Source organism: Trichechus manatus, unplaced genomic scaffold (assembly GCF_000243295.1).
Source record: "Trichechus manatus latirostris isolate Lorelei unplaced genomic scaffold, TriManLat1.0 scaffold00087, whole genome shotgun sequence".
Lineage (NCBI taxonomy): Eukaryota > Metazoa > Chordata > Mammalia > Sirenia > Trichechidae > Trichechus > Trichechus manatus.
In genome coordinates this window covers 8,133,009-8,160,712 of record NW_004444023.1, presented here as the reverse complement: position 1 = coordinate 8,160,712, position 27,704 = coordinate 8,133,009, and the positions used below count along the sequence as shown (strand labels likewise).

Genomic DNA, 27,704 nt, shown 5'->3' with positions numbered 1-27,704 from the left:
GTCAGCAGTTCGAATCCACCAGCTGCTCCTTGGAAACCCTATGGGGCAGTTCTACTCTGTCCTATAGGGTCGCTATGAGTTAGAATCGACTTGATGGCAACGGGTTTGGTTTTTTGTTTTATCTTTAGCTCACTGCCTGGGCATAATACTCAACGTTGGTGGGGTTGGGGGATGGATGGAAGCCCAGTGGGACGGAAGAAACACGATGTTAACGGGAAATTTTACTCCAATTCAATTAACATTTTCACTGATTCTTCCAGAAGGCAAGTCTTACGTAGAGGAGATTTATGCAACTTGGGGTACCAAGCCGAAGGAGGGGAGTTACGTGGGGTGGGGGAGAAGGCTACAGGCTAAGATTCTCTATCAGCAGAAGGTTCTGGGTCTGGGACAGACCTAATATAACATAAGACATCATTTGCTGAGTATGCTTGTATGTTAGATTCTGCTCTAAACACTTCACTGTGTTATTGTCTTCAATCTTCACAGTCACCACCAGGAGGAAGGTACTACCACTGTCCCCGTTCCCTACATGAGCAAGGGGCAGAGCCAGGGCACACCCAGGCGTCTTGAGACCGCGCTCTCGCCCACTCTGCAGCACGGCCTCTATCACAGTGGTAAGGGAGAAGCGGGCGCTGGGAGAGCTTAGGGGGTTTTGAGCCCAGGGTTGGCCCAAAGGGGGCTGAGGCTTTTGCAAAGGGGATCAAGTTGAGGGGGCAGGATTGGGGCTTTGAAGGTGGGAACTCACTGTCGAAGTTCTGCCTTGACAGCACTGGACACTCGGGGGTAGCAGACGGAGAAGAGGCCACAGGCCGAGGTGCGGGAGGTGAACCAGTCGCCACCCGCCAGCCGCTTCACCAGTGGCACAAAGTGGGCCTCCAGGTCCGATGGTGAATGCTCGTGTGAGATGGCCCGCAAGGACTCCACTGCCTTGTCCCGCACCACTGTCTCCTCCACGGTGGCCAGCGACTCCAGGGGTGGCTGTGGCACAAAGCACGAGGTCATCTAATAGCTCCCTCCCTAGCCCTGGAGGCCACCCTGCCCCTCTTACCAGAAACCTCCTCTGATCACCCACTCCAGCCTTCATCCAGCAGGCCTTCCCTAAAGCTGCTGGTTCTTATTCAGGGGTCCTTGAAAGAGCTTTGGTGGGGTCCGTGAACCTCAAAATCACATATCATTTTCTAAGGAGATGGCTGCATCTTTCATTAGTTTCTAAAAGTGCAACAGTAATAACCAAACCAGTTGCCTTCGAGTTGATTCTGACTCACGGCGGCCCCATGTGTGCAAAGCAGAAATGTGCACCATAGGGTTTTCAAGGCTGTGACCTTTCAGAAGTAGATCACCAGGTCTTTCTTCTGAAGCACCTCTGGGTGGATTCAAACCGCCAACCTCGTGTTGCCAAGCACTTAACTGTGTCACCCAGAAACTCCCAATGCAGTGCAATGGATTGCTTTTGTGTGGCCTTTCTTGCCACAGTTTGTAACTCCCACCCCAGTGATTGGGTGGGACGGTGCACATAGGGTACCTGTGGCCCACAAAGGGGACTGGTCAGTTTTGTCATCCTGCTAGGCTTGAAATGAGCCAGCCCAGAGGCAGGAAACAGAGGATCCTACCACCACCAAAGACGAAGAGCCAGGAGGAGAGAGTGTGTCATTTGGACCCAGGATCCCTGTGGTGAGAAACTCCTGGAACCAGGAGACCGAGAGAGAAAGACACAGAGAGCGAGCGAGCTGTAACTCTGAAGATGGTTAGAGGCTGTGGTACGAAGACCAGCAGGAGAGAACAGCAGGTGACTGCACAGTGGGTTTCCTGCCCCAAGGAGTGAGAAAGCTGAGTGACTGGGGTGCCTCTGAGGACTTATTGGCAGGGGCTAAAGGAGCTCTGTAGCACTTGCCTGAGCAGGGCAGAGGCCTAGGGCCAGAAAGAGGTGTGCCTGTGAGGACAGCTGAAATGAGGCTGTCCTGATGGAAGAGCTGTATCCTGAGTGTTCCTGAGCCTGAACTGTAACTTGTTACTCCCCTAATAAGCCCCATAATCATGAGTACTGTCTGTGAGTTGTGTAGCCACTGCAATAAATTATCAAACTCAGCAGAGACATAGAGAGTGCCATGGGAGGGAACGTTGGTGTCCAAATTAGTAAAGATGGTGGAGAGAGAAGGCATGTCTGACCTCTGCCTTATAGGAATCAGCCTTGGGCTGTTGATCTTGATTCTCCTTCCCCCCTCATGAAGTGAGCGAAAGTCAGACGCCACCTCCACACTGTTTTTACACCCACGGTAACAATGACATTTACTGCCAGACATCTTCTAAGCAGGGCTGCTGCATCGCACAACTCTGGGGAGGCTGGTTCTAACTCGCAGAATCCTATGAGGCAGGTCTCGTTATTGTCTTCATTTTAGAGAAGAGGAAACTGAGGCATAGATTACATCACTTGATGGAGCCAGGAACTGCTAAAAGCCAGGATCTAAAACCAGGCAATCTGATGGAGCCTAGATAAACCTGTGAAATAACTGCCTGGATATAATTTTGAACAGTAAACCAAAAATATCCCCTGAAGTCTTCTTAAAACCAAACAATAGTGTAGCTTACCTACTAAAGAATGTCTGCCTTGAGCATTGTGCTCTTTTAAGATTTATCTATATGGGATTGAAACGACACGAGCAACTCGAAAGACTAGATCGGAAACTTAGGGGGCAGTGAGTTTATGTCAATGGGGGAAGGACAACTCGGAAAAGGAGGGTAAGAATGGTTGCACAACTCGAAGAATGTAATCAATGTCAATAAATTATACATGCAGGAACTGCTGAATTGGTGTGTGTTCTGCTGTGTATATTCTCAACAACAAAAATAATTATATTTAAAGAAAAAACAAAACAAGCAATCTGGCTCCAGAGCCTCTAAAGGGTTGAAAAGTACAGTTGAGGTTTCTAACAGGTGACTCAATCAGGATCTCACATTACTAGGGGGGGCTCTGGAACTCACAGGAGCCTGGATGTTGCAAGCAATATGTGATTGGCTCCTAACTTAAAAGCTGGCAGGTTGAACCTACCCAGTGGCTTCATGGAAGAAAGGCCTGGTGAACTGCTTTCGTAAAGATTACAGCCAAGAAAACTTGGAGCAGATCTGCTGTGTAACACACACCATGAGTCGGAGTCAACTCCACGGCAGTGGGCTGGGGCTTGTGACTGGCTCACACGTGTTACTGTGGGGCCTGGAAGGAGGGCTGTGCTACTTCAGAGACATCTGACTGGCTCACCGTTGTGTCCCCAAAGCCTAGCAGAGTTCCCAGCCCAGCGCAGGGACTCATTAATTACTGACTGAATGGAGACTCAATTCACCCTCATCTGTTCAAATTAAAGTGTAGAGGTCTGTGGTCTAGAAATCATAAATGTAAATGCCTTCAGGCATCAGACAAGTTGCAGAAGGAAGCAATGAGCAAAGATGATGGACGGGGGGCTTTTAGACTGAACTGTGTACTCCCCAAAATATGTGTTGAAATCCTAACCCTGGAACCCTGGTGGCACAGTGGTTAAGTGCTACAGCTGTTAACCAAAAGGTCAGCCATTCAAATCTACCAGTTGCTCCTTGGAAACCCTATGGGACGGTTCTATTCTATCCTATAGAATCACTATGAGTCAGAATCGACTCAACAGTAATGAGTAACAGTACCTGTAAATAAGACCCTGTTTGGATGGACCTAGGGTTTATTTTATGTTAATGAGGTCACACCTGATTTAAAAAAAAAAAAAAACCCAACCTGCTGCCATCGAGTCAATTCTGACAGTGACCCCATGTATGTCAGAGTAGAACTATGCTCCGTAGGGTTTACAGTGGTGGATTTTTTGGAAGTAGACTGCCAGGCCTTTCTTCCAAGGCACCTTGGGGTGGACGTGAACCTCTGACTTTTTGGTTAGCAGCCAAGTGCATTAACCATCTGTACCACTCAGGGACTGCATTGGAGTGGCAAGTGTTCTTAAACTTGGAGACCACGGATCCCCCAGAGAATCCAAAGATGGGCTCCAGGTACACGGGTGAGGGGAAAGGGCTGTGAATCTCCTAAAATTACACATACTTTTATGAGAGTTTTCATAAGATTCTCAAAGGGATTCACAATCCCAAAAGGGTTAAGAGCTGGTGATTTATAAGCAGGCCTGGCACTGAAGCTACATTGGTCCCCGTGTAATTCCATTTCATTGCTGCAGAGAATGAGTGCAGGAATCCAGGTTCCCACAGCTGAGTCCTTGCCCAATGTTTGTGGACTGAACAAACTGCACAATGGCCACTTTCCATTTTTCATAACTTGTAGAAATCCTAGCTAACTGCCACCATCTCCAGGAAGCCTTTCTTGACAACTTCCTCATTCCATCTAAACCAGGTTAGGTGCCCCCTCTGGGTTCTAAGGGCCCTTTCTGATTTCCTCTTTTACAGCTCTGATTAGCCTGTGTAGCAACCAGGAGCCCCTTGAATACAGTATGGAGGAGTGATTACGAATCAGAAGCCTGGGTTCAAATCTTGCCTTTATGTCTTACTGGCTCGGGCAATTCACTTAAACTAGCCAGTGCCTCAGTTTCCTAATCTGTGAACTGCGACCAACACCATGTTATGGACTGAACTGTGTGCCCCTCAAAACATGCTGGAATTCTAATCCCCATACCTATGGATGTAATTTCATTTGGGACAAGAGTTTTCTTTGTTAACGAGGCCCTATCAGTTTAGGGTGTGTCCTAAACCTAATCACTTCTGAGTGATACAAAGAGATTAGACACACAAGCAAGGAAGCACAAACAGGGGAAGATAGATGGCAACTAAAGATGGCCAAGAAACTAAGGAAAACTGGGTCTAGAGAAGCTGAAAGAGATAAGGATTTTCTCCCAGAGTCAACAGAGCCTTCACCTACAGCCAGCCAGTGCCCCACATTTGGACTTTTAACCTCCTAAACTGTGAGAAAATAAATTTCTGTTCATTAAGGCCAACCACTTGTGGTATTTGTGTTACAACAGCACCAGGAAACTAAGACACACTAGTACCTGCCTCTCAGAGTTTTTCCAAGGAGTCAATACGTTAATATGCTTAAGGCACTTGGATCTGGCCCTGTCACACTCCTGGTGCTGGGCACCAGCTGTTCTGATCGGACCCCCTCAAGGTTCCCAATAGTGCCCTGCCCACAGCAGGCCTTGGATGTGTCTGCTGGGTAGACATCAGGAATGTGTCCATGAGGTCATGAGTAGCTGCTTTCCAAAAGAAGTGTGGGATGACTGGTTTCCCTCCTTGTCAATGCTCTGTGGGAGAAGAAACCCTGCCTGGTAGGGTAAGGAGCCCTGGGTTTCAGTACCAGCTCCACAGCAAAACCCCAACCCTGTCTGTGGGCCCTGAGGCCCCTTGCTGAAGCCTCAGGGTTCCTAACGATGTTCTGTGCTTCTGAGTCCTTGGAGAGGCTAGCTGAAAGCTATGAATTCTCTCCTCAGAAGAAGTGAAAAATGCCAAGGGTTATGACAGTTTCATGGAGTTCAAGGTAACCTTTCCAGGCTGATCCACAGACCTCCACGGTTTTCATGTTAAGTAGCCCTGTTCTGTGTAAAATGTATGAAATGATCTCATTTACACAAAACCTTCTGTGTGTACATACATACAAATCATACACATACACACAGATGAAAGCTAAGATACCAAATTTGATGCTAATTGTCAAGTTTCCTGAGACTTACTAAAAAAAAAAACAAAAAAATCACTGTATTTGCTCAAATCTAAGATACCAACAATGATAAGAAGCACCATTATTTTATATACCACTAAAGGAAAAATAAACCAACACTAAACCAGTTGCTATCAATTCGGACTCATGGTGACCCCCTGTGTGTCCAAGTAGAACTATGCTCCACAAGGTTTTCAATGGCTGATTTTTCAGAGGTAAATCACTAATGATTGGCATTTCTTCCAAGGTACCTCCGGGAAAAAGGCTGCTGATGATAATCGTAAAACACCATCAAGTACAGATGTAACCCGATTTCAGATATGACAAAGTATAAAAATGTGTCTTTAAAGATAAGGAAATACAGAATTATTAAAAAACAAATAAACAGAAAAACCCAGAAGGCAGCAGCAGTGCCCTAGGGCTCTGAGGAACAATGAAAACCAAGAGACGGGAACTTCTAAGGCGATTTCTTCCCAGCTCACAGGACTGGAGCATTTCCCTGATGAAATGGGAGCCCCTCTCCCCCCATCTTCTCCCAATCAGCAGTTACTACAAGGATCTGACCCATCTCTGTGTCCGCAGCCTTAACCCAGCACAGGGACACACAGACTGGCAGCAGAGTGGGGGCCTGGGGTAGAGGCAAATAGACCCCAAACTTACTTGCTATGTGACTTTGGGAAAGATGCTTAACCTGAATGCCAAGCGACTTGCCTGTAAAAAGGGAACCCTCAAAGACATGATGTCATAATAAGAACAATAATGAGAACAGCAGCTAAACATGTTAGTGCTTACTCTGTGCCAAGCACTGTGCTAAGGGCTTTTTACGATAGTAAAGGTGGATTTTAATCCCTCCATTTTACAGATGAGGAAAGCATTGCACAGAAAGGTAAAGTCACTCAGCAAATAGTGGTAGATAGAGCCTGACCAGCCTGACTCAGATCCAAAGCTCTGTACATAGGGTGTCAGGTGGGGCCTGGCACTGGTCAGGTGGGTGCCCAGCAAATGGTAAAGATGCCAACTGTACTTCTGGTATTGTTACAGTAAATGTCTCTAGTGACTCACTGGAGTCCTTGGGTGGCAAAAACAGTTAATGAACTCAGCTGCTAACCCAAAGGTTAGAGGTTTGAGTCCACCTAGAGGCACCTGGGAAGAAAGGCCTGGTGAGCTACTTCTGGAATAACCAGCCATTGACAACCCTAAGGAGTAGAGTTCTACTCCAACACACATGGGGTTGCCAGGAGTCAGAACTGACTCTATGGCAACTGATTACTGACTGGCTCGCTGGATTAAAGTGGATGTCCAAGGCCCAACTGTTCTGAGAAGGCAACGCCCAGCCTCTCCTCCATTCTCCCCTCCCTGCCCCTGGCTAGCAGGATCACAGGTATGACCCTTCCCCACCCCCAGACTCACCAGCAGGCAGTGCACGTACTCTGGGCCTCCCACCAGAGTGGTGAAGGTTCCCAGCTGTTCTGCCAGGGCCAAGAGGACCTCATCCTCATCGTAGATAGTGTCTGTGGGAACCAAGACAGACTCCATTACAGACCCACCCATCTCCACTCACCTCCTAAGTATCCCAAGCTTGGAAAAAGCAGGCTCCCTCTGCTTCTGCAAACTGTCTCCCCTCACTGGGATGTAAGCTCCGCGGGGACAGAAATTCTGTGTGACTGGGTCTCTATCTCCAGATAAATGCAAAGCACACAGTGGCCGTGCATCAGACAGTTATGGAATAAACACGCATTCAAACGACCGACTGAAAAGAATGCTTTTAAATGAACTGTGAATTAACTTGAAAACTGAGATCTTTTAAACAGGAAATTCTCCTCTTTGCTGAACCTGAAGAAACTCCACAGCTGTGACTAAAGGCAGATCTCAAACTACTCTCCTCTGTCTCAGAACAAAGCTAGGCAAACCTGAGACTTCGGAGGATACTTTTCATTTGTGTTTACACCTGACTCCAGTTGCTGTCGAGTCGATTCTGACTCATGGTGACCCCGTGCATTTCAGAGCAGAACTGTGCTCCATAGGGGTTTCACTGGCTGATTTTTCAGAAACAAATCATCAGGCCTTTCTCCTGAGACACTTCCAGGTGGATTCAAACCAGAGGCCGTTAGTAAGTAGCCAAGCGCTTAACCATCTGCACCACCTAGAGACTCCTGAGTCTTTAAATGGCAGACGACTTCACAGCCTCACTGCAGACACGTAAGTGACCTGACTCACTTTGGAACCAACAGTGTCTCACATATTATAGCCAGAAATCTCTGACACTGGTCTCTCTAACCTTGTGGGGGACCAAAACAAAAAAACCAAACAAGCTGCAGTAGAGTTGATTCTCACTCATGGTGACTCCATGTGTTTAGAGTAGAACTACTCCACAGAGTTTCCAAGGCTGTGACTTTTCATAAGCAGATCACCAGGCCTTTCTTCTGAAGCGCCTCTGGATGGGTTTGAACACTTAACTGTGTGCACCACTAAGTAACTTCTCAGTGGGGGACATTATGCAGTCATTCTCTCCTCATAAAACTAATTCTGAAACATTCTGTAGTTCTGTACATGTGAGCTCAGAGAGGGTTTTTAGCTTGTTCTGCCTGAAACAGTTATTACCTTTTCTGAAAGACACAGTGTATCTGCCCTTTGCTATTCTGAACATTTTATAGTGGCTTGAAGCCCAAGCAAAGAAACTCTGACATTACTTTTGACTCTAATAGCTCAAAGAAATCGTTCTCTGAACCATCTCCTATTCAATCTTATGGCTCCCACACTACTCTGGGGCTCCCCCATTCCTGGATTATCAATATCATACATAATTATACAGCATAATAAAAATAACACTGGGAGGTGCAAATGGTTAAACATTTGACTACTAGCCAAAAGGCTGGCAGTTCGAATTCACCCAGAGGTGCCTCAGGAGACAGGCCCGGCAATCTGCTTCCACAGGGTCACAGCCTTGAAAACCCTATGGAGCAGTACTACTCTGCACACATGGGGTTGCCATGAGTCAGAGTCAACTGGAGAGCAACTAACCCCACTGCCACCACTCACCAACTCACTGAATCTTCACAAGGACACTCGTGTATCGCACAATTGTTCCCATTTTATAGATGAGGAAAACAAAGCAGCACACGGAGGCTGGGACTTGACCCCAGGCCCTCTGATGCCAGGGTCTTTGCTCTGAGTCACTGTCTCTTTCCTGACAGTCTGCCTCTGCCCCTCTCTCGCAACACAAAATCTGCATGCGCATAAGGTTTATTTTTCTACATCTACCCAGCTCCCCCCGCGCCTCTCCTCATGTACAATCCTGTCTCCACCTGGACCCCAGAAGTCCAGCTCGTACCTGTAAGGAAAGGCAGAAGCTCACTGCGGGTCCTTTCGACACCGAGGGCCAGGGCGATGGTGGACAGCTTCTTGATGCTGTTGAGGCGAAGCTAACGAGAGAATAAGAAAAAGAAGAGAGAATGTTAGAAAACCCAGACTACAGGAGTTCCAGCAGTTCTGGACCCAGTCGCCCACTGGAAACCTTGCTACACACGTGTGGAGATGCTAAATACAGTAAAACTTACAAAAGCTGGAAACTGTGTAAGGCAGAAACCTGTCAGAGAAGGAAAAGGCAAGTATTTTCCACTAACAGAGAGCAATAAAAAAGTGGTAACACCGCACCCTGTCAAAGGTGGAAAACTTGCACAGTCCCAGAAAAACAAGGCAGTCTCGGCTCTCGCATGTTTCACCGCAGTAACTTGGCAAACACCTACCAAGTGACCCCGTGACCTGAGTGATCAGATAACAACAATGGCACCACCAGCAGCAGCACAAAGCATCCTTTGGATCTTAACAAGCTGACATCTACTAAGACGCACTTTGCCTGACCACTCTGTCTAAAACTGTACCCCGCTTCCCCACTCCCCACCCTCCTTCTCTACTTTGCTTTCCCCCTTGTACTCAGCAGCATCTAATACACTACCTGGGGTCCCTGCGTGGCGCAAATAGTTAAACACTGGGTTACTAACCAAAAAGGTTGGTAGTCAGAATCCACGCAGAGGTGGCTCAGTTTAAGAAAGACCTGGCAATCTATTTCCTTCCAAAAATTCAGCCACTGAAAACCCTATAGTTCTACTCTGACACACATGCGGGCGCCATGAGTTGGAACAGACTCAATGGCAACTGGTTTTTAATAGGCAGTCTCCAACTTACAAAGGGGCTCTGTTCAAATGACTCCACTGTAGGTCGGTTCTGATGTTGGCTGAATATTTTTTTTAACCTTTTCGTTATTATTGCCTTTTATTATCAGTGTCTTTCCAAATCCAACCTTTATTTGCCTTTGGGGGATGGAAACATTACATACAAACTTACAGATATGATGACATCAGCAAATTACACACTGCAACACTGTACACAGTAAATACTACCAACAATAAGATATACCAAAAAAACTGAAAAAACAAAAACGAACAGTCGTTTAAGTGCGGCTCATCGTAACTCAAATACATTGTAAATCAGGGACTACCTGTATTATCTAGTCCCTGTACTATCTAAAATCCGTTGCCATCACGTCGATTCCAACTCATAGCAACCCTATACCACAGAGTAGAACTGCCTCATAGGGTCTCCAAGGCTATAATCTTTACAGAAGCAGACTACCACATCTTTCTCCCATACAGCAGCTGGTAGGTTCAAACCGCCAGCCTTTCCGTTATCAGCCAAGTGCTTAACCACTGTACAACCAGGGCTATCTAGTACACTTTAATAGCAGCAGCCACATTAGAGCTTACTCTGTAAGGTCCTCCTAGGCTGAGTGCTCACAGCTTGATTTCACTTAACCCTCACAATAACCCTGTGAGGTTGGAGCTAGTAGAAGCTCCATTTTATGGAGGGGGAAGCAGGCTCACGGAGTAAAAGTCCCTTTTCAGGGTCATGCAGCTAAGAAGGGATGGAGTGGGGATTTAAACACAGACTGTTGGCTAATAGTGATAACAGAACAAACATTATTATAATAATATTTTATTAAAGCAGGAGTAGCATTAGATGTAGTAATAATACCACTGGCGTAGTGGGTTGAATCGCTGTTGTTAGGTGTCGCTGAGCTGATTCTGACTCATAGCTATCCTATAAGACAGAGTAGGACTGCTCTACAGGGTTTTCTAGGCTGTAATCCTTATGGAAGCAAACTGTCACATCTTTCTCCTGTGGAGTGGCTGGTGGGTTTGAACAACCGACCTTTCAGTTAACAGCTGAGTGCTTAACCACTGTGCCACCACGGTTCCTAGGAGCAGCATTAGTGGTAGTAACAACATCACTCATATAAAGGGCTGAACAGTGGCCCCAAAAAGGTATGTCTAAATCCTAACCTCCAGTACTTGTAAATATGACCTTATTTGGAAATAAGATCTTTGCAGATGTGATTAAGTTAAGGACCTGAAGATGAGATCATCCTAGAATTAGGGTGGGCCCTAAATCCAATGGCTGTCCTTATAAGAGGCAGAAAGGGCAAAGACAGACACACAGATGGAAAGGCCATATGAAGATGGAGGCAGAGATTGGAGTGCTGTGTCTACAAGCCAAGGAATGCTAAGAACTGCCAACAGCTACCAGAAGCTAGAAAGAGGCAGGGAACAGATTCTCCCTCACAGTCTCCAGAAGAAACCAACCCTACCAACACCCTGATTTCAGGCTTCTGGCCTCCAGAACCATGCGAGAATAAATTTCTGTGGTCTTAAGCCACTAAGCTTGTGGTAATTTGTTGCGACAGCCCTAAGAAACAAACACAACTGGCTGACATACATAACAGGTTTCCTACTACGCATTTATGCATCAAGACTTCATATGGTCCTCTCAATCCTAGGGAGGTAAGCACAACTAATGCCCTCATTTCACCACTGAGGAAACTGAGGCTCAGAGAGGTAAAGACATCTGCCTACATGAACACTGAAAGAGCTGGGATCCAAATCCAGAAGCGGTGATTTTACAGCCAGCTGTGAAGCCCAGCCCTCTTGTTTCTTCATGGCAGGGACTCGCCTACCTAGCTCCCAGGCTGCTGCCAGAATGAAATGAGATCATGTGTGTGAGAGTGGAAGGAATCGCCCTTGTGTGTGAGTGACTGATGGTCACATGGTGGGTGGGAGTCCTCTTCCTGGAAGGAGAAGACAACAGGAAGGAACTGTCTAACAGCTTCTTTTCCTGGAGCCCACACAGCTGGGATGAGGCTTAGGCGTGACCGGGATTCTAAATTAGGTCACCTGGTCCAGTGGTTTAAGAATGTCTCCGGGGTTACAGGCAATGATGAGACTCTGAGGAAATGCTACGATGGCCTCTCCTCAGAAAAACGCATGCACTGTATTTTTCATACAATGTCAGTGGGTTTTTGGACCACCTGGGCTTCAGGGAAGGAGCCCTGGTTTTGCACATATTAAGCACTTGGCTGGTAACCAAAAGGTCGGCGATTCATACCCACCAGCAGCTCCACGGGAGAAAGATATGGCAGTCTGCCTTCATAAAGATTATAGCCTTGGAAACTCTATGGGGCAGTTCTACTCTGTCCTATAGGGTGGCTATGAGTTGGAATTGACTCGTTTGGTTTTTGGGGGTTTTGGGCTTCAGGGCGGTTCAAAAACCCATCTCCCAGGTGGTAAAAAGGACCCTGAGATGAAGAATTGCAAGGTGTGCAACTTATTTTCAAAATGGTTCAGGCAAAAAATAAAATGTATATAGAGATAGATATAGAGATAGACCTATAGAAACAGATAAAATGCCAGATAGTAAGTACAAAAGCAGCTATATGTTTATGTAAACGAACGGGCATGGCTGGTGTTCCAATAAAACTTCATTCGCAGAAACAGGCAGTGGGCTGAATTTGGCTCACAGGCTGTACTTTGCTGATCCTTGTACTCATCTTTCAATTTTCTGTATGTTTGAAAATGTTCATAATAAAATATTGAAAAGGTTGACCAAGCTGCTTGTTTATTTCTTCTCTGTCATCTCGAAGTTGGATCTTTGTGTGCTTCTCTGAGCTGGGCTACAGGGAAATGAACACCTGGGCCAGGACCACAAGAGGTGAGCAGCAGCCCCGAGGACAATGAGGTGGCAGCAGAGGATTAGGATAATAACAATAATACCATTAACAATAGGAACTAACATTTATTGATTGCTTACTATGTGCTAGGCAGGGTTCCAAGTTCTTGACATAGACAATTAACACATTTAATCCTTATAACTATGCTCTGAGACAGGTATTGCTATTATAATCCCCATTTTAAAGGTGCAGACGTTGACACACAGAGAAACTGTCACTTGCTGGAAAGAAGCACAGCCAGAACAGGAACCCAGGCCACCTGACTCTTAATTGCAACATCATACTGTCATTAGAAAAGATCCTCAAGGGAGGGCCCGTGAGAATTTGGGTGTCTCTCATGGAGGAGGGCCCCCTTCCTTCCATTGCTGTCTGTGGAGATTGTGGTTTTGATTCTAAGAATGCCTGCTGGTTTCTTCAGTACCAAGGGCAGTGTAAGGTCCCTAGGTGGCACAAACAGTTTGCACTTGTCTACTAACCTAAAAGTTGGCAGTGTGAACCCACCCAGTGGCACTATGGAAAAAAGGCCTGGTGATCTGCCTCCATAAAGATCACAGCTAAGAAAACCCTACGGAGCAGTTCTACTTCGTAATAGATGGGGTCGCCATGAGTTGGAATTAACGCAATGCAATATTTTGTTTTTGTCCTTTTTTTGGGTGGGTGGGGGGGAGGGTGTGCCATGAATCCCCTTAGCAGGTCTAATAACAACAGCCATAATTTTGAAATAGTGATGAACATAAACAACACAAGGTATCTGCAACAGATGAAGTGTGATATGAACACATCCATAATTTCCACTGGTAAGAGTCACAGGTTTTGCTAATACCATTTGTAACATGCTATTCTAATACTAAAAAGGGCCCTGGTGGTGCAGCGGTTAAGCGCTCAGCTGCTAACTACAAGGTCAGTGGTTAGAACCCACCAGCCACTCCATGGGAGAAAGATGGGTGGTTTGCTTCCATAAAGATTACAGCCTTGGAAACTCTATGGGGCAGTTCTACTCTGTCACATTAGGTTGCTATGAGTCAGAATTGACTCAACAGCAATGGGTTCTGGTTTACTGTAATACTGAGGAGCCTGGGTGGCACAAGCGGTTTACAATCAACTGCTAACCCCCTGGTTGGCAGTTTGAATCCACCCAGCGGCACTCAAAAGAAAGGCCTGATGAACTGCTTCCATAAAGATTACAGCCAAGAAAAACCTATGGGGCACTTCTACTCTGTAACAAGTTGGGGCCAACTTGACAGCAGCAGACAACAAACTGTATTACTATAATTCATAATAGAAAGAAGTTAAATTTCAGTTGGAGGTTAGTGAAAATAAAGAAGTTATTTTTTTCCCATCAAAATCACTGGACCCAGCCTGGAATTATAGATGGCCCCAGGTTAAGAGTCCTGCACTGGGCTATAGTGCCTCTTATAACTCCCAGGTATCAGCTATGCTTACGCCCCCTTGGAAAAGATATTTCCCAATCTCCTTTGCATCTAGATGTCAGCAGGTAACTAACATCTGGCCAGTGAAATCCAAGCGAGAAATGGTATCATGGATTGAATTGTGTCCCCCCAAAATATCTGTCAACTTTGCTGGGCCAGGATTCCCACCATTTTGTCATCTGATGTGACTTTCCTATGTGTTGTAAATCCTATCTTGATGATGTTGATGAGATGGGATTAGTGGCAGTTATGTTAATGCGGCAGGACTCAATCTACAAGACTGGCTTGTGTCTTCAGCCCATCTCTTTTGAGATATAAAAGAGAGAAGTCAGCAGACAGACATGGGGACCTCATACTACCAAGAAACAAGGGCCAGGAGAATAGCACGTCCTTTGGACCCAGGGTCCCTGCGCTGAGAAGCTACTTGACCAGAGGAAGACTGATGACAAGGAACTTTCCCCAGAGCCGACAGAGAAAGAAAGCCTTGCCCTGGAGCTGACACCTGGAATTTGGACTTGTAGCCTACTAGACTGTGTGAGAATAAACTTCTCTTTGTTAAAGCCATCCATTTGAGGTATTTCTATTATAGCAGCACTAGATAACTAAGACAAATGGTATGCATGACTTCTAGGAAGTGTCCTTATGGGGGGACAGAGTGTACACGTTTCTTCCCTCCTTCTGGTCTGGAATGGGGCTGTAATGGCTAGGGCATCAACAGCCCTTTTGGGGCCTTTGAGGTAATCTAAGGTAGAGGGTACAGAAGAAGCACGGTGAACTTGCAAGCAGGGTGCAACAGTAAAAGTCTGGAACCCTAACACCATGCAGAGTCGTAACAGGTTTAGACTGTCACCAGACTTCTTGATCATGTGTCAGAAATAAACTTTGAGCTCATTTAAGCCCCTCTTATTTAGAATTTTCCTGTTACAGTCAAACTTAATCCCAACTAATTCAGCAAGTGACCTACTTTCTGGACAAAAAGATACAAGGGCAAGTCTGCCTAGCAGCTTCCAGGAAAGATTCCCTCCCTTGACATAAAAGAGGACAAGAAGAACTCTGCCCTGGGCTGGCCCCTGCTTGCAATGCGGTTCCACGAGCACCTATGACAGGAGATGCTGCAGCAATCTTATAACTGCACGATGCAGGTCAAAGAATGGCATAAAAAACCAGCTGCTGAGGAGTCAACTCACTGCAACCCCATGTGCGTCAGGGTAGAACTGTGCTCCACAGGGCTATCAACGGCTGATTATTCGGAAGCAGATCACCAGGCCTTTCTTCCGAGGTGTCTCTAGGGGACTTAACGGCCAACTTCTCAGCAGTGACCCCTGTTACTGTCTGCAACACCCAGGGACTCCAAAGACTACCCTGACTCAATTCTTTGATATCCTTGAGCTGCAGAACTTGTTATTTGAGAAAAAATATGAGCCTGTAGTTGTGTAAATGACTCTTGGTTGGTTCTCTGTAACATTCCTAACTGACGGAGCAGCTATTACTGTCAATAAAAAGCCTTTACTCTCTCTTGATCATGTCATATCCCTAAAAGAGTTCCCTGCACACTGTCCCCCACATGCCCCCTACCAAGTACCCACTGCATTACACATACATGGTCCCATGACAGCACACACCCTGGACTGGGATGATCTGTTCCCAGCAGGCCTCAGCACAGAGATTAGTACCTGGGAGAATTAACAAATAAACCCCCCTCCCACTGCTAAATCCACCTATAGAAATGCTCTCCATGTTTTAAGACCCAGCTCACATTCAATTCACAGAGCCTTCTCTGATAGGAGCATGGGAAATGTGATCCCACATGCAGTGTCTTTGCTTCACAATCAGCATACAATCCAGAGGTCTTACTATGGCCTACAAGGTCCGATGTGATCTGGGCCCTGGCTACTGATCCACTCTTGTTCCTCGGCACTCCCCCTTGCTCCCTGCGTTCCTGTCACGATGGTTTCCTCGATAGTAAGGGGGGAAAAAGCCACACACATTCCCACCCTAGGTCTCTGCACTTGCTGTTTCCTCAGCCTGGGACACTCTTCCTGAAGACACTCCAGGGCTCCTCCTACCTCATTTCATTCAGGTCTCTGCTCATTCGTCACCGTATGACTAACTAACCAGTTGTCATCAAGTGGATTCTGACTCACAGCAGCCTCATGTGTATCAGAGTAGAAATGCACCCTGAAAGGTTTCCAAAGGCTGGTTTTTCGGAAGTAGATCTCCAGGTCTTTCTTCCAAGGCAACTCTGGGTAGACTTGAACCTCCAACCTTTCAGTTAGCAGCCAAGTGCATTAACCATTTGCACCCTGGGACTCTACCATATGACTATCCTAGATAAAACAGTATGTACTTCCCCCCTCTATCTCCCTCTACACAACATAACTCTTACCACTTCCCGACATATATTCTGTATTTGTCTCTCTTTCCTCACTAGAATTCAAGCTCCACAAGGGAAAGGACTCTGTCTTCTTCATTCTGTGCCCCAAGAAACTAGGACATTGCCTGGCCATAGTAAATGCTCAATAAATACTTGCTGTATTAATTTTGTAAAATAAATATAGGTAATATTAACCCACTGCCGTCAGGTCAATTACAACACACAGCAACTCTATAAGACAGTAGAACTGCCCCATAGGGTTTCCAAGGCTATAATCTTTATGGAAGCAGACTGCCACATCTTTCTCCCATCGACCTTTCAGTCAGCAGCTGGGCGCTTAACCACTGAGCCACCAGGGCTTCTTACAGGTAATACAGATGTTAGTATATGCAAAGAAAGATCCCTGGGTGGTGCAACAGTTTGCGCTTAGCTCCTAACCTAAAGGTTGGCGGTTCAAACCAACCCACCTGGGGCCATAGAAGAAAGGCCTGGTGATCTGCTCCCCTAAAGATTACAGCCAAGGAAACCCTATGGAGCACTTCTACTCTGTAATATATGGTGTCACCATGAGTCAAAATTGACACAATGGCAACAGGTTTGGTTTACATGAAGAGAAAAAAAATATCTGGAGAAATGTTGCAGTGCAATGGATTGCTTTTAAATGGCCTTTCTAGCTGTGGTCTTGTAACTCTCATCAAAAGACTGGGTGGGACCATGCAAATAAGGTGCTTGTGACCCACCAAGGGGATTGGATAGCTTGCTAATAATGTAAACAACGTGCATGGCACCCTTGTAGGGGTGGGACCATGCAAATAAGGTGTATGGAACCGTAACGAGGGGATGAGTCAGTTTTGTCATCCCACTAGGCTCAAAATGAGCCATTCCAGAGGTGGAAAGGGGGGACCTCACTGCAACCAAGAAGAGAAGGGAGAGGAACATGTCCTGTGGACCTGGGGTCCCTGCACTGAGAACCTCCTAGACCCAGGAGACAAAGAGAGAGAGCTGTAACACAGAAGACAGAGAGAGATGGCGGCACAGCAGTTAACAAGAATCATAGAAGTGCAAGAGGGCTGCAGTGGGGCTTGCCAAACCATGGAGCTAGCAGCTTTGTAACACTTGCCCAAGCAGGGCAGAGGCCGAGAGGTTGAGGGCCAGAGAGAGGCCTGCCTGTGGGCACAACTGAGAAGAGGCTGTCCTGATCGAAGAATTGTACCCTGAGTCATTTCTGATCCTGAATTGTAACCTGTTACTTCCCTAACAAACCCTATAATCGTTGAGTATTGTTGAGTTCCGCGTGGCCACTGCAACAAATTATTGAACCTAGCAGAGAAACAGTGAGCGCTGTGGAAGGGATGGCTGGTGTCAGAATTGGTAAAAAGGTTGGAGAGAGGAGGTATGACTGACCTATACCTCATAGAAATAAGCCTTGGGCTGTTGATCTCGATTCTCCTTCCTCCTTGTGAAGTTAGAGGAGGTCAAACACCCCATGCACCATTTTTACAAATGTGCTCCGAACTGTTCCTGTTTGGTACATCTGGTGACTGCTAATGGCGGGTGCGGAGGATCTGAAATCTGTGTTTGTAATGTGTGTGCTTTAACAACACGCCTTGGGCAACGCTCAATGAATGACAGAGCATCTCTCCTCCTCCTTCCAGTCCTCACCTCTATACATCTTTCCTATTTATTCCATGAAGGATCGCGTTTGTAAATGAAGACAGTGTGCGTGGATGGGTGAGTGTGAACAATCCCATTGGCAGTGGTTTAACATAGCTAAGGAATGAGAATGGGCATTACAATCTCTATTTCTGTAACAAGTGAATTTTTTGGTTTTTAAATAATGAATGACTTCATTGGCTTCGAGGAAGAAAGATGTGGCAGTCTGCTTCCATAAAAGTTACAGCTTTGGAAACTCTATTGGGCAGTTCTACTCTGTCCTATAGGGTCACTATGAGTCGGAATCCACTCAACAGCAACAGGTTTGGTTTTTGGGTTTCACTGGCGTCGTCACTTACTAGCTAAGTGTCCCTGGCCCCTCAGACCTTCGGTTTCCTCACTGTAAAACAGGAATTACAATAGCACCTGCCTCACAGGATTGCTGGCAAGATCAAGTAAGGAAAACATAGAGGCAGAGCCTGGCACATAGCAAGCACTCAAATCTTAGCTGTTACTCTTATCATTATTTCTTGTGGGAGCAAGGGAAAGAAAAAGGTAAATTAAAAATAGGATTAAAAAAAAGTAATCTCCCCATGACTCTGGAAAGCACAACTGCAAAGAATATTTCTCATGGTGGTTTGCCTGGCATAGTAATTATTTATGGATGTGCCTAGTTGGAAGGTAACTTGTCTCTGGGACAAGGAAGGGACTGGTACCAACTTGTGATTTCTGAGCCAGAACCCAGTAAAGGGCTGGGTACATTAAAAAGCATAACTATAAACAATTTTTACAGTTTTTAGAAACCCAACTACCATTTAGAGAGTGTTTACTATGTGCCAGGTACAAAGCTAGGTGTTTTACACACTTCTCAATTTAGTTTTTTATAACAAGCCTCCGAGGTAGACACTACCTTTGCATTTAGTTTATAGATGAAGAAACTAAGGCACAGTGAGGGGAACACAGCCTCCCAAGGTCACTCGGTGAATTCATGGCCGAGCCTGGAATTGAACCAAGTTTATGTTCTTCACTATTTTCCTCTACCAACTTTCTTAGTTGAAACTCCTAAAGGGCAACCTCACCAAGTCCCCACCAAACCAAAACCAAACCTGTTGCGGTCAAGTCGATTCTCACTCATAGTGACCTCACGTGACAAAGTAGAACTGCCCCACAGGGTTCCCAAGGCTGTAATTTTTACAGAAACAGACTGCCACGTCTTTCTCCTGCAGAGAAGGTAGTGGGTTCAAACCTCCGACCTCTCAGTTAGCAGCTGAGTCCTTAACCACTATGGCACCAGGGCTCCTTCCAAGTCCCCACATACGCAGTAAAAAGAAGTTGGAGTCTAAAACATCGTGTTTCTGAACTCTGAACACAGGAGCAGGCTGCAGTGTCTTAGATGGTAGTTGGCAACAGCTGTGTCTTTCCATAGTTTATCTTACTTAATTCTCACAATAACCCTGCCAGGTATGTCTTTTTATTCTTTTTACATTCAACAGGAAAACCAAGGCCCAGAGGGGCTGAGTAACTGTAAAGTGGCCAGGCCAGGATTGGAACCCTGCCTCCAGGGCCTGCACCCCTCTTCCCTCAGCACTGCCTCCCCTGTTCACCCCCAGCCTGCACCCTGCCACTACAGGGGAGCCACGGCTGGTGAAGTATGTGTGCCGTGAAGCCCAGCATCCTTGGTTAAATCCTGGTTCCATCACGTAGTAGTCTAGTGTGACATTGGTTAAGTATTTGCATTTACGAAATGGGCAGAATTTCAGACAGAAGAGCCATGAGCAAATCCAGAATCGGATTCAAACAAATCACTGTAAAAGGACAGTTCTGAAACAAGTGGGGGAATCTGACTATGGACAGAGTAGTAGATGATACCAAGGAATCATTATTATTTCTGTTAGCTGAGATAATGGCACATTAGCTGTTAGGTGTGAGTCGGAATCAACAGCAACTCATTTGTTGACTGTTGTTTTTTTCAGTAGTTATGAACATGTCAGTCGTTTTAGAGATGCATACTAAAGTATGTAGGAGAGAAATGTCTGAAGTCTGCGATTTTAAAAAAATACTTCAGCAAAAAGTTAAAAAAGGAGATGGAGAGAACAGGTGAAACAAGTGTGGCAAAATCTTTTAAAAAGTGAAGAATCTGGGTGTTTGGTATGTGAGGATTTACTGTACTTTGTTATCTAATGTATTAAATAATTAATGTATTAATTAAAACATTCTAATGGGAAGAAAGTTAACACCTATCTCAGATGACTTCTGTGAGGATTCTATGAAAACATACGAAGGACTCAGCACAGTGTTTGGCGGGTACTGAACCTTGGCACTACTGCTATCTGGGGCCAGACCCCTTTGTTGTGGGGGACATCCTGTGCGCTGTAGGATGTTGAACACCATCCCTGGCCTCTACCATTAGATGCCAGTAGTACTCCCGAACAATCCTGACAACCAAAAATGCCTCCAGACATTGCCAAATGTCCCCTAGGGGACAAAATTGCCCCCAGTTGAGAACCACTGCTCTAGAAAACAAACAAAAACACCGTTGCTGTAGACTCGATTCCAACTCACAGCGATCCTATAGGACACAGTAGGAACTGCCCCACAAGATTTCCAAGGAGCAGCTGGTGGATTCCAACTGTCGACATTTTGGTTAACAGCCGAGCTCTTAACCACTATGCCACCAGGGCTCCAAACCAACTGCCATCAAGTCAATTCCAGCTTATGGCATAGAGGAGAACTGTGCTCTATAGGGTTTTCAATGGCTGACTTTTGAGAAGTAGATCACCAGATCTTTCTTCCAAGGTGCCTCTGGGTGGACTCAAACTTAACCTTTCGGTTAACAGCTGAGCATTTAACTGTTCGCACCACCCAGCGACTGCTCTAGAGTAAACTTTAAAATAGTTTTTAAAAATGCCCTCAGCACTTTTGACAGACAACCTGTTGCCATGTCAAGTCCAGCGACCCCACAGGGCAGAGGAGAACTGCCCCAAGGGTTTCCAAGGCTGTAGAACAGACTGCCACATCTTTCTCCTGCACAGCAGCTGGTGGGTTCGAGCAGCCAACCTTTTGGTTAGCAGCCAAGCACTTAACCACTGCACCACTGCACTAAGCCTTCACTAGTTTACCACTACAACTACTGCTACTGGCTGACATTTACTGAACACTCACAATGTAACAAGCTGCTGGGAGTCAGAAAGTTAAGCACTCAACAACTAAAAGAAAGGTTGGAGGTTCAAACCCACTCAGAAGCACCTCAGAAGAAAAGTCTGGCAATCTGCTTTTGAAAGGCTACAGCCTTGAAAACCCTATGGAGCAGTTTTACTCTGCTCACATGGAGTCACCGTGAGTCAGAATCAACTTGGAGGCAACTAACAACAATATTTAATCCTCACAACAACTCTACGAGTTGATAAATTACAAAATTATTCCCATTTTACAGATAAGAAAACAGAGGCACAGAATGTAAGTAACAGAAACCTGACCTCTCAATTAGTGGACCACATTATAAGAAACGCAGTGCCCCAAACACCCTGAGATACTGCAATCTGGCCTCTGCCCCTTACTGCCTGGGTGGTCTTAGACAAGGGATGCAATCTCTTTGCACCCCACTTTCCTCAACTATAAAACCACAAACTATTATGACGACTGAATGAGCTCATCGTTTACTGACTGCCTACTCCCGGACAGTGACTAACTGTAGGAATAGCCAACATAAAGCTAACATCCAAAATACAAAGATAACTCATATTCCCACTTTCCCACTTCATCACTCTGACACCAGACACCCACGTGGCACTTCTCTCTCTGACCCTAACCACCTAGAACTGGGTCTCCGTAAGTTAGGACTCTATCCTTCCAGCCCCTGCCAAATAGGCAAACGCCAGTTTTTCTGCTGGTTCTCACTGCCCCTGGTGGGTTCGGTAATTTGCTAAAATGACAGAGAACTCAAAGAAACTGTTACCTATACTTACAGTTTCCCATTTATTATAACCAGAAAGGATACAAACAAAGAGAAGCATCAGGCAAGGTTTGGGAGAGGTCCCGGATGGGGTCTCCATTGTCTCCAGGAGCATTCCACTCCCTCTCCCGCACATGGATGTTCCCAGTGATCCAGAGGGCCCCTAAGAGAGCCAGCCCTCTAAGGCCCAGCATCCCCTAGTCAATGAGACCTCACCGCATATGCATGACTGGGGCCTTAATGCACAGTTATCCAAGCAATGAATATGCATGACTGCATCAGGCTCCCCTCCTTTCCTGAAATGAGTTTACCAGTTGTGGGGTCTGTGCAGCCTCTATTTCCAGCTATTTTGGAAAACAAAGGCATCTTGATTGCTCAGGTTATTTTCAGAAACCTGAGTCAAAGAACCAAACCAAATTCTTGTCTCACACTAATCATGCTGGATTCACTGCATCTTCACAAGCCGGTACATGCCGATTCCTCACCATTATTCCAATTTTACAGATGAGGAATGTGGCCCCAAAGAGAGGAAGGGACAGGTCCCAGGATACACAGGGAGCAAACCGGCAGGGCTAGGATTCAAACTTCAGCCATCCTTGCCTTGTCCCTCTACATCACCCACCACACTGCATCCAACCCATTAGCAAACCCCATCGGCCTTCCTTCTCAACACATCCCGAATCCACCACCTCTCCCTACCTGCATTCTAACAGTGGTCCTGGGTGTTTGGCAATGGCATCCCAATCAGTCTCTCTGCTCCTGCCCAGCCCCAGCTCAGTAGCCAGAGGGGTCCCTTCAGAATTAAGCAAGAACGTGCCAGTCCTCTACTCTCAAAGCCTTGCAATGGCTCGCCACATCTCACCAAAGTCCTCACCCTGGCCTACATACCTCACATGCTCTTTTCCAACTGAGTCCTCATCTCCTAGTGACTGCACTGCTGCAGCCACACTGGCCTTTTTGCTTTGCATGCTCTCACCTCAGAGCCTTTGCACCAACAGTTGCCTCTTCCCCCATCTCTTCATTCTCCCTCATCACATTTAAGTTCTTGTTCATTATCACTTCTTCAGCAAAGCCTTCCCTAAGGATCCTATCTAAGACAGCATACAGAGATACAGAGATGTTTAAGTCAGGGGTTGGCAATTTTTTTTTCCTGTAAAGGGCCAGAGAGCAAATACTGTGGGCTTTGAGGAGCAGACAGCCTCTGTTTAAGCTGTTTTAGCACCACAGACAATATGTAAACAAATGAGTGTGTCTGTGTTTCTATAAAACTTCATTTACAAAACAGGTGAAGGGCCTGTGGTTTGCCAATCCCTGGTTTACACAGGTACACAAGGTCCTTTCCCTTCACCTCCTAAAATCAACAGCTCATTCTCTGACTACCACCACAAAGGCCTTCAGGCAGTTCCCAGAACACACTGCATATTTCTCCCTCAAGATCTTTGTGCCTGGGATGCTATTCCCCAAATAACCACCGGGCCTGTTCCCTCCCCTTCACTTCCCTATTCAAAAGCCACCTTCTCAGCAAGGACTTCCTCGCCATTCTATCTAAAATTTTAATCCTATCCTTGCTTTATTTCCCTTCATATCACGTATCACCACCTTCCACCCTCTACACTGTAGTTGTTTCTTGTCAGCCTCCAAAAGAAACCAAGCTCCAGGACACAGGTTTTTGCCTGTTTGTTCAGTGTTGTACCCCATTACCCAGAGCAATACCTAGTATACAACATGGCTCCATACATATTTGAATGAGTTCATCTTCACCGACCTCAAAACGCAGTAAAATTAAGTGTTAAAAACAATCAAAACTCACTGGAATTTGAACATAAGATTTATTCTGAGCAGTTATTCTATACGCATACAGGGGGCCATTTTGATTCCAGAAAAAAGAAAACAGCTCCAAGAAACTAGGTACAATGGGGCTTTTAACGAGAAGTGGGAGATATACAGAATTATCAACCATTGGCTAATCTTAATGTGACTGACTGAACCCTGCCCTCCTCATTTTACTGAGATCAACTGATGCCAGGTAATAATTTCGCCCTCTGCTGTGGGGACCACAGTCTTGGGGAACATCTAGCTCAACTGGCATAACATAGTTTATAAAGAAAATGTCCTACATTCTACTTTGGTGAGTAGCATCTGGGGTCTTAAAAACTTGTGAGCTGCCATCTAAGATAATCCACTGGTCTCACCCGGTCTGGAACAAGGGAGAATGAACAAAACCACAGACACACGGCAAAGGTTAGTCCAAAGGACTAATGGACCACAACTACCACAGCCTCCACCAGACTGAGTCCAGCACAACTAGATGGTGACCAGCTACCACCACCAACCGCTCTGACAGAGATCACAACAGAGGGTCCCAGAAAGGGCTGGAGAAAAATGCAGAACAAAATTCTAACTCACAAAAAAAAAAAAAAGACCAGACTTACCGGTCTGACAGAGACTGGAGAAACTCTGAGAGTTCTACCCCCAGACACCCTTTTAGCTCAGCAATGAAGTCATTCCTGAGGTTCACCCTTCAGCCAAAGATTAGACAGGCCCATAAAACAAAAGGAGACTAAATGGGCACACCAGCCCAGGGGCAAGGACCAGAAGGCAGGAGGGGACAGGAAAGCTGGTAATGGGGAACCCAAGGTCAAGAAGGGGAGAGTGTTGACATGCGGTAGGGTTGGCAACCAATGTTACAAAACAATATGTATATCGCTTAACGAGAAGCTAGTTTGCTCTGTAAACCTTCATCTAAAGTACAACTAAAAAATAATAATAATTTTGCCCTGCTCCCACCTGGGAGCCTGGTGGCGCAGTGCTTAAGAGCTCAGCTGCTAACCAAAAAGGTCAGCAGTTTGAATCTACCAGCTGCTCCTCGGAAACCCTATGGGACAGTCCTACTCTGTCCTATAGGGATGCTATGAGTCAGAATCGACTGGACGGTAATGGGTTTGGTTTTGGATCCACCCACCTGCAGCCATGAGGCTTTCTGAGATTTAAATTAAGAGGCAGTGGTTTGAGGACTATCCTCTTCTAGCAGGATAAGACAAATTTACAATTCTATACAGCAGTTTCTGGCAGGCTTTTGCAGTTTGCGTCACACTTTTTATGGTTGATATCTGGTTTAGTTGATAAGAAAAACCCTAAAATTAAAGTAAACTGTTATTAATTTTCCTATTCAACAAAAGTAACAAAAGAATAAACAAAAATGAAGTTAAATTACTTGAAAATGTAAGAGAAAGCACTTCACCACCATCCTCAACCTCCTCCCACTTTCCCCCTCAATCTCTACTTTCTCGTGACTGTGATGCTGGTAAGCAGAATAATCCCGCCCCCAAGATGTCAATGTCCTAATCCTCAGAACCTGTGAATATGTTACGTCAGATGGCAAAAGGGACTTTGCAGATTGGATCACAGTGGGGTGATTATTATGGATTTTCTGGGTAGACCCAAATAATCACATGGATCTTTAAAATCAGAGAACGTTTCCTGGCTGCGGTCAGAGATAGATGTGACTGTGGAAGAAGGGTAAGAGATAACAACCTGGCTGGCTTTGAAGATGGAGAAAGGGGCCAAGAGCCAAGGAATGTAAGCAGAGTCTAAAGGCTGGAAAAGGCAAGGAAATGGATTCTCCCCTAGAGCCTCTAGAACTGTATAATAATAAATTTGTGTTGTTTAAGCTGCTAAGAAAGAGCCCTGGTGGCACAATGGTTAAAGCACTCAGCTGCTGACAGAAATGTTGGCAGTTTGAAACCACCAGCTGCTCTGTGGGAGAAAAGACCTGGTGATCTGCTCCCATACAGTTTACAGCCTAGATAACTGTATGGAGCAATACTACTCTGTCACATGGGGTCGCTATAAGTCAAAATCAACTCAAGAGTACACAACAACAACCTCTACCCACTAAGTTAGGCAATTTGTTACAGGAGCAATAGAAATGGAATAAAGAACAGAAATCTAAAAATACCAAGCTCCTCTGTGCCTCCAGGCTTTCCCAGAAGGCAGCGCCTCTCAACCTCAGCACTACAGACATTTTGGGCTGGATAACTCTGTTGTGGGAGGCTGTGCTGTGCACGGCAGGATGTTTAGTAGCGTCTCTGATCTCTCCCACTAGATGCTAGTGGCACTCCTCCAGTTTTGACAACCAAAAATGTTTCCAGGCATTGAAAAATGTCCCGAGGGACAAAATCCCCCTGGGTTGAGAACTACTGCCATTACATGTCTTTTCCTAGAAGCCTCTTCACTTTCTTCCCAGCGCTGGCTCCTTCTTCTGATCTTATCTTGAACTTCACAGCCTCAGAGAGGTCCTCCTGCATTACCTAAAACGGATCTCCACCACCCCACTTTGTACTTGGCGCGTCGTGTTCTCTGCCCAGAGAGCCTCATGGCTCTTTACTTTGCCTTTATTGGGTCTTTGTTCAAATGTCTCCTTAGCAGAGGTTCCCTTGACCACTCTTCTAAAAACTGCACCCCATCTCTCCTTATTTTTCTCCATGCCACTTATCCCCATCTAACACACATTTTCCTTATTGTCTTGTTTATTGTCACTACATCTTAAGCTCTGAGAGGTCAGGAATTTTTGTGTCTTTTTCTCTGCTCTATACCTGTGCCTAGAACAGTGCCCAGTACAAGAGTAGATGCCCAACCGATATTTACCGGTTCACTATCTCAACATCTTGTTTGTTTCCTTCCTACCACTTCTCACATGTTAATAATATACTTAGCTGTTTACATGCTTCACACCTGTCTCCTGCATAGCAGTTGGTGTCACCCCTATATTCTCAGCACCATACTTAATACACATTGTTGTTGTTAGTTGCCTTGAAGTTGATTCCAACTCATGATGACCCCACGTGTGTCAGAGTAGAACTGTTTTCAAGGCTGTGACTTTTTGGAAGCAGATCGCCAGGCCTGTCTTCCAAGGCACCTCTGGGTGGGTTCACGCTGGCAACCTTCTGGCTAGTAGTTGAGCGCTTTAACCATCTGTGCCACCCAATGTATCCTATCTAATACACTGAAAAAAAAAAAAAAAAAACCAAACCCACTGCCATCGAGTCAATTCCAACTAAAAGCAACCCTATAGGACAGAGCAGAAACTGCCTCATAAGGTTTCCAATGTTGTAACCTTTAAGGAAGTAGACTGTCACATCTTTCTCCCAAGGCAGCACCGACCTTTGGGTGAAGAGCCGACCTGCAGCCAAGCAGTTTAACCACTGTGCCACCAGGGCTCCTTACCTGATACATGTCAGGTGTTTATTGAACAACTTAATTCATACAACAGCCCTATGAACTAGATAATTATCCCCATTGCACATAAGAGGAAACCAAGGCTTAGTGAGATTAACTAATGTGCCCAAGTCAATTTTAGCAAGAAGAGCCAGGAGTACAACTGGAGCCTGTTTGACTCCAGAATGAGAGTCTGGAACCTTGGAGGCTGAGCTCATCTTTGGCAGATTTCCCAGTGCATCCCCCCCTCAATTTTATAAACGGGAAATTGAGGCCCAAAGGGAAGATGGGACTTCTCCAATCACCACTCCCAATAATTACAGCTAACA

At 45.8% G+C, this 27,704-nt stretch overlaps 1 protein-coding gene across 1 annotated transcript in view; it reads right to left on the bottom strand.

The window, feature by feature from the left end:
- PPP2R1A (protein phosphatase 2 scaffold subunit Aalpha) overlaps window positions 1-27,704 on the bottom strand; it is a 41,124-nt gene that overhangs the window by 12,377 nt on the left and 1,043 nt on the right. Inside the window, exons 2-4 of the mRNA XM_004381726.1 lie at window positions 9,021-9,111; window positions 7,100-7,200; window positions 746-978 (exon numbers count right to left, since the gene is read on the bottom strand). Of these exons, the coding sequence (XP_004381783.1) occupies window positions 746-978; window positions 7,100-7,200; window positions 9,021-9,111 (425 nt within the window). The remainder of the gene's footprint in view (window positions 1-745; window positions 979-7,099; window positions 7,201-9,020; window positions 9,112-27,704) is intronic.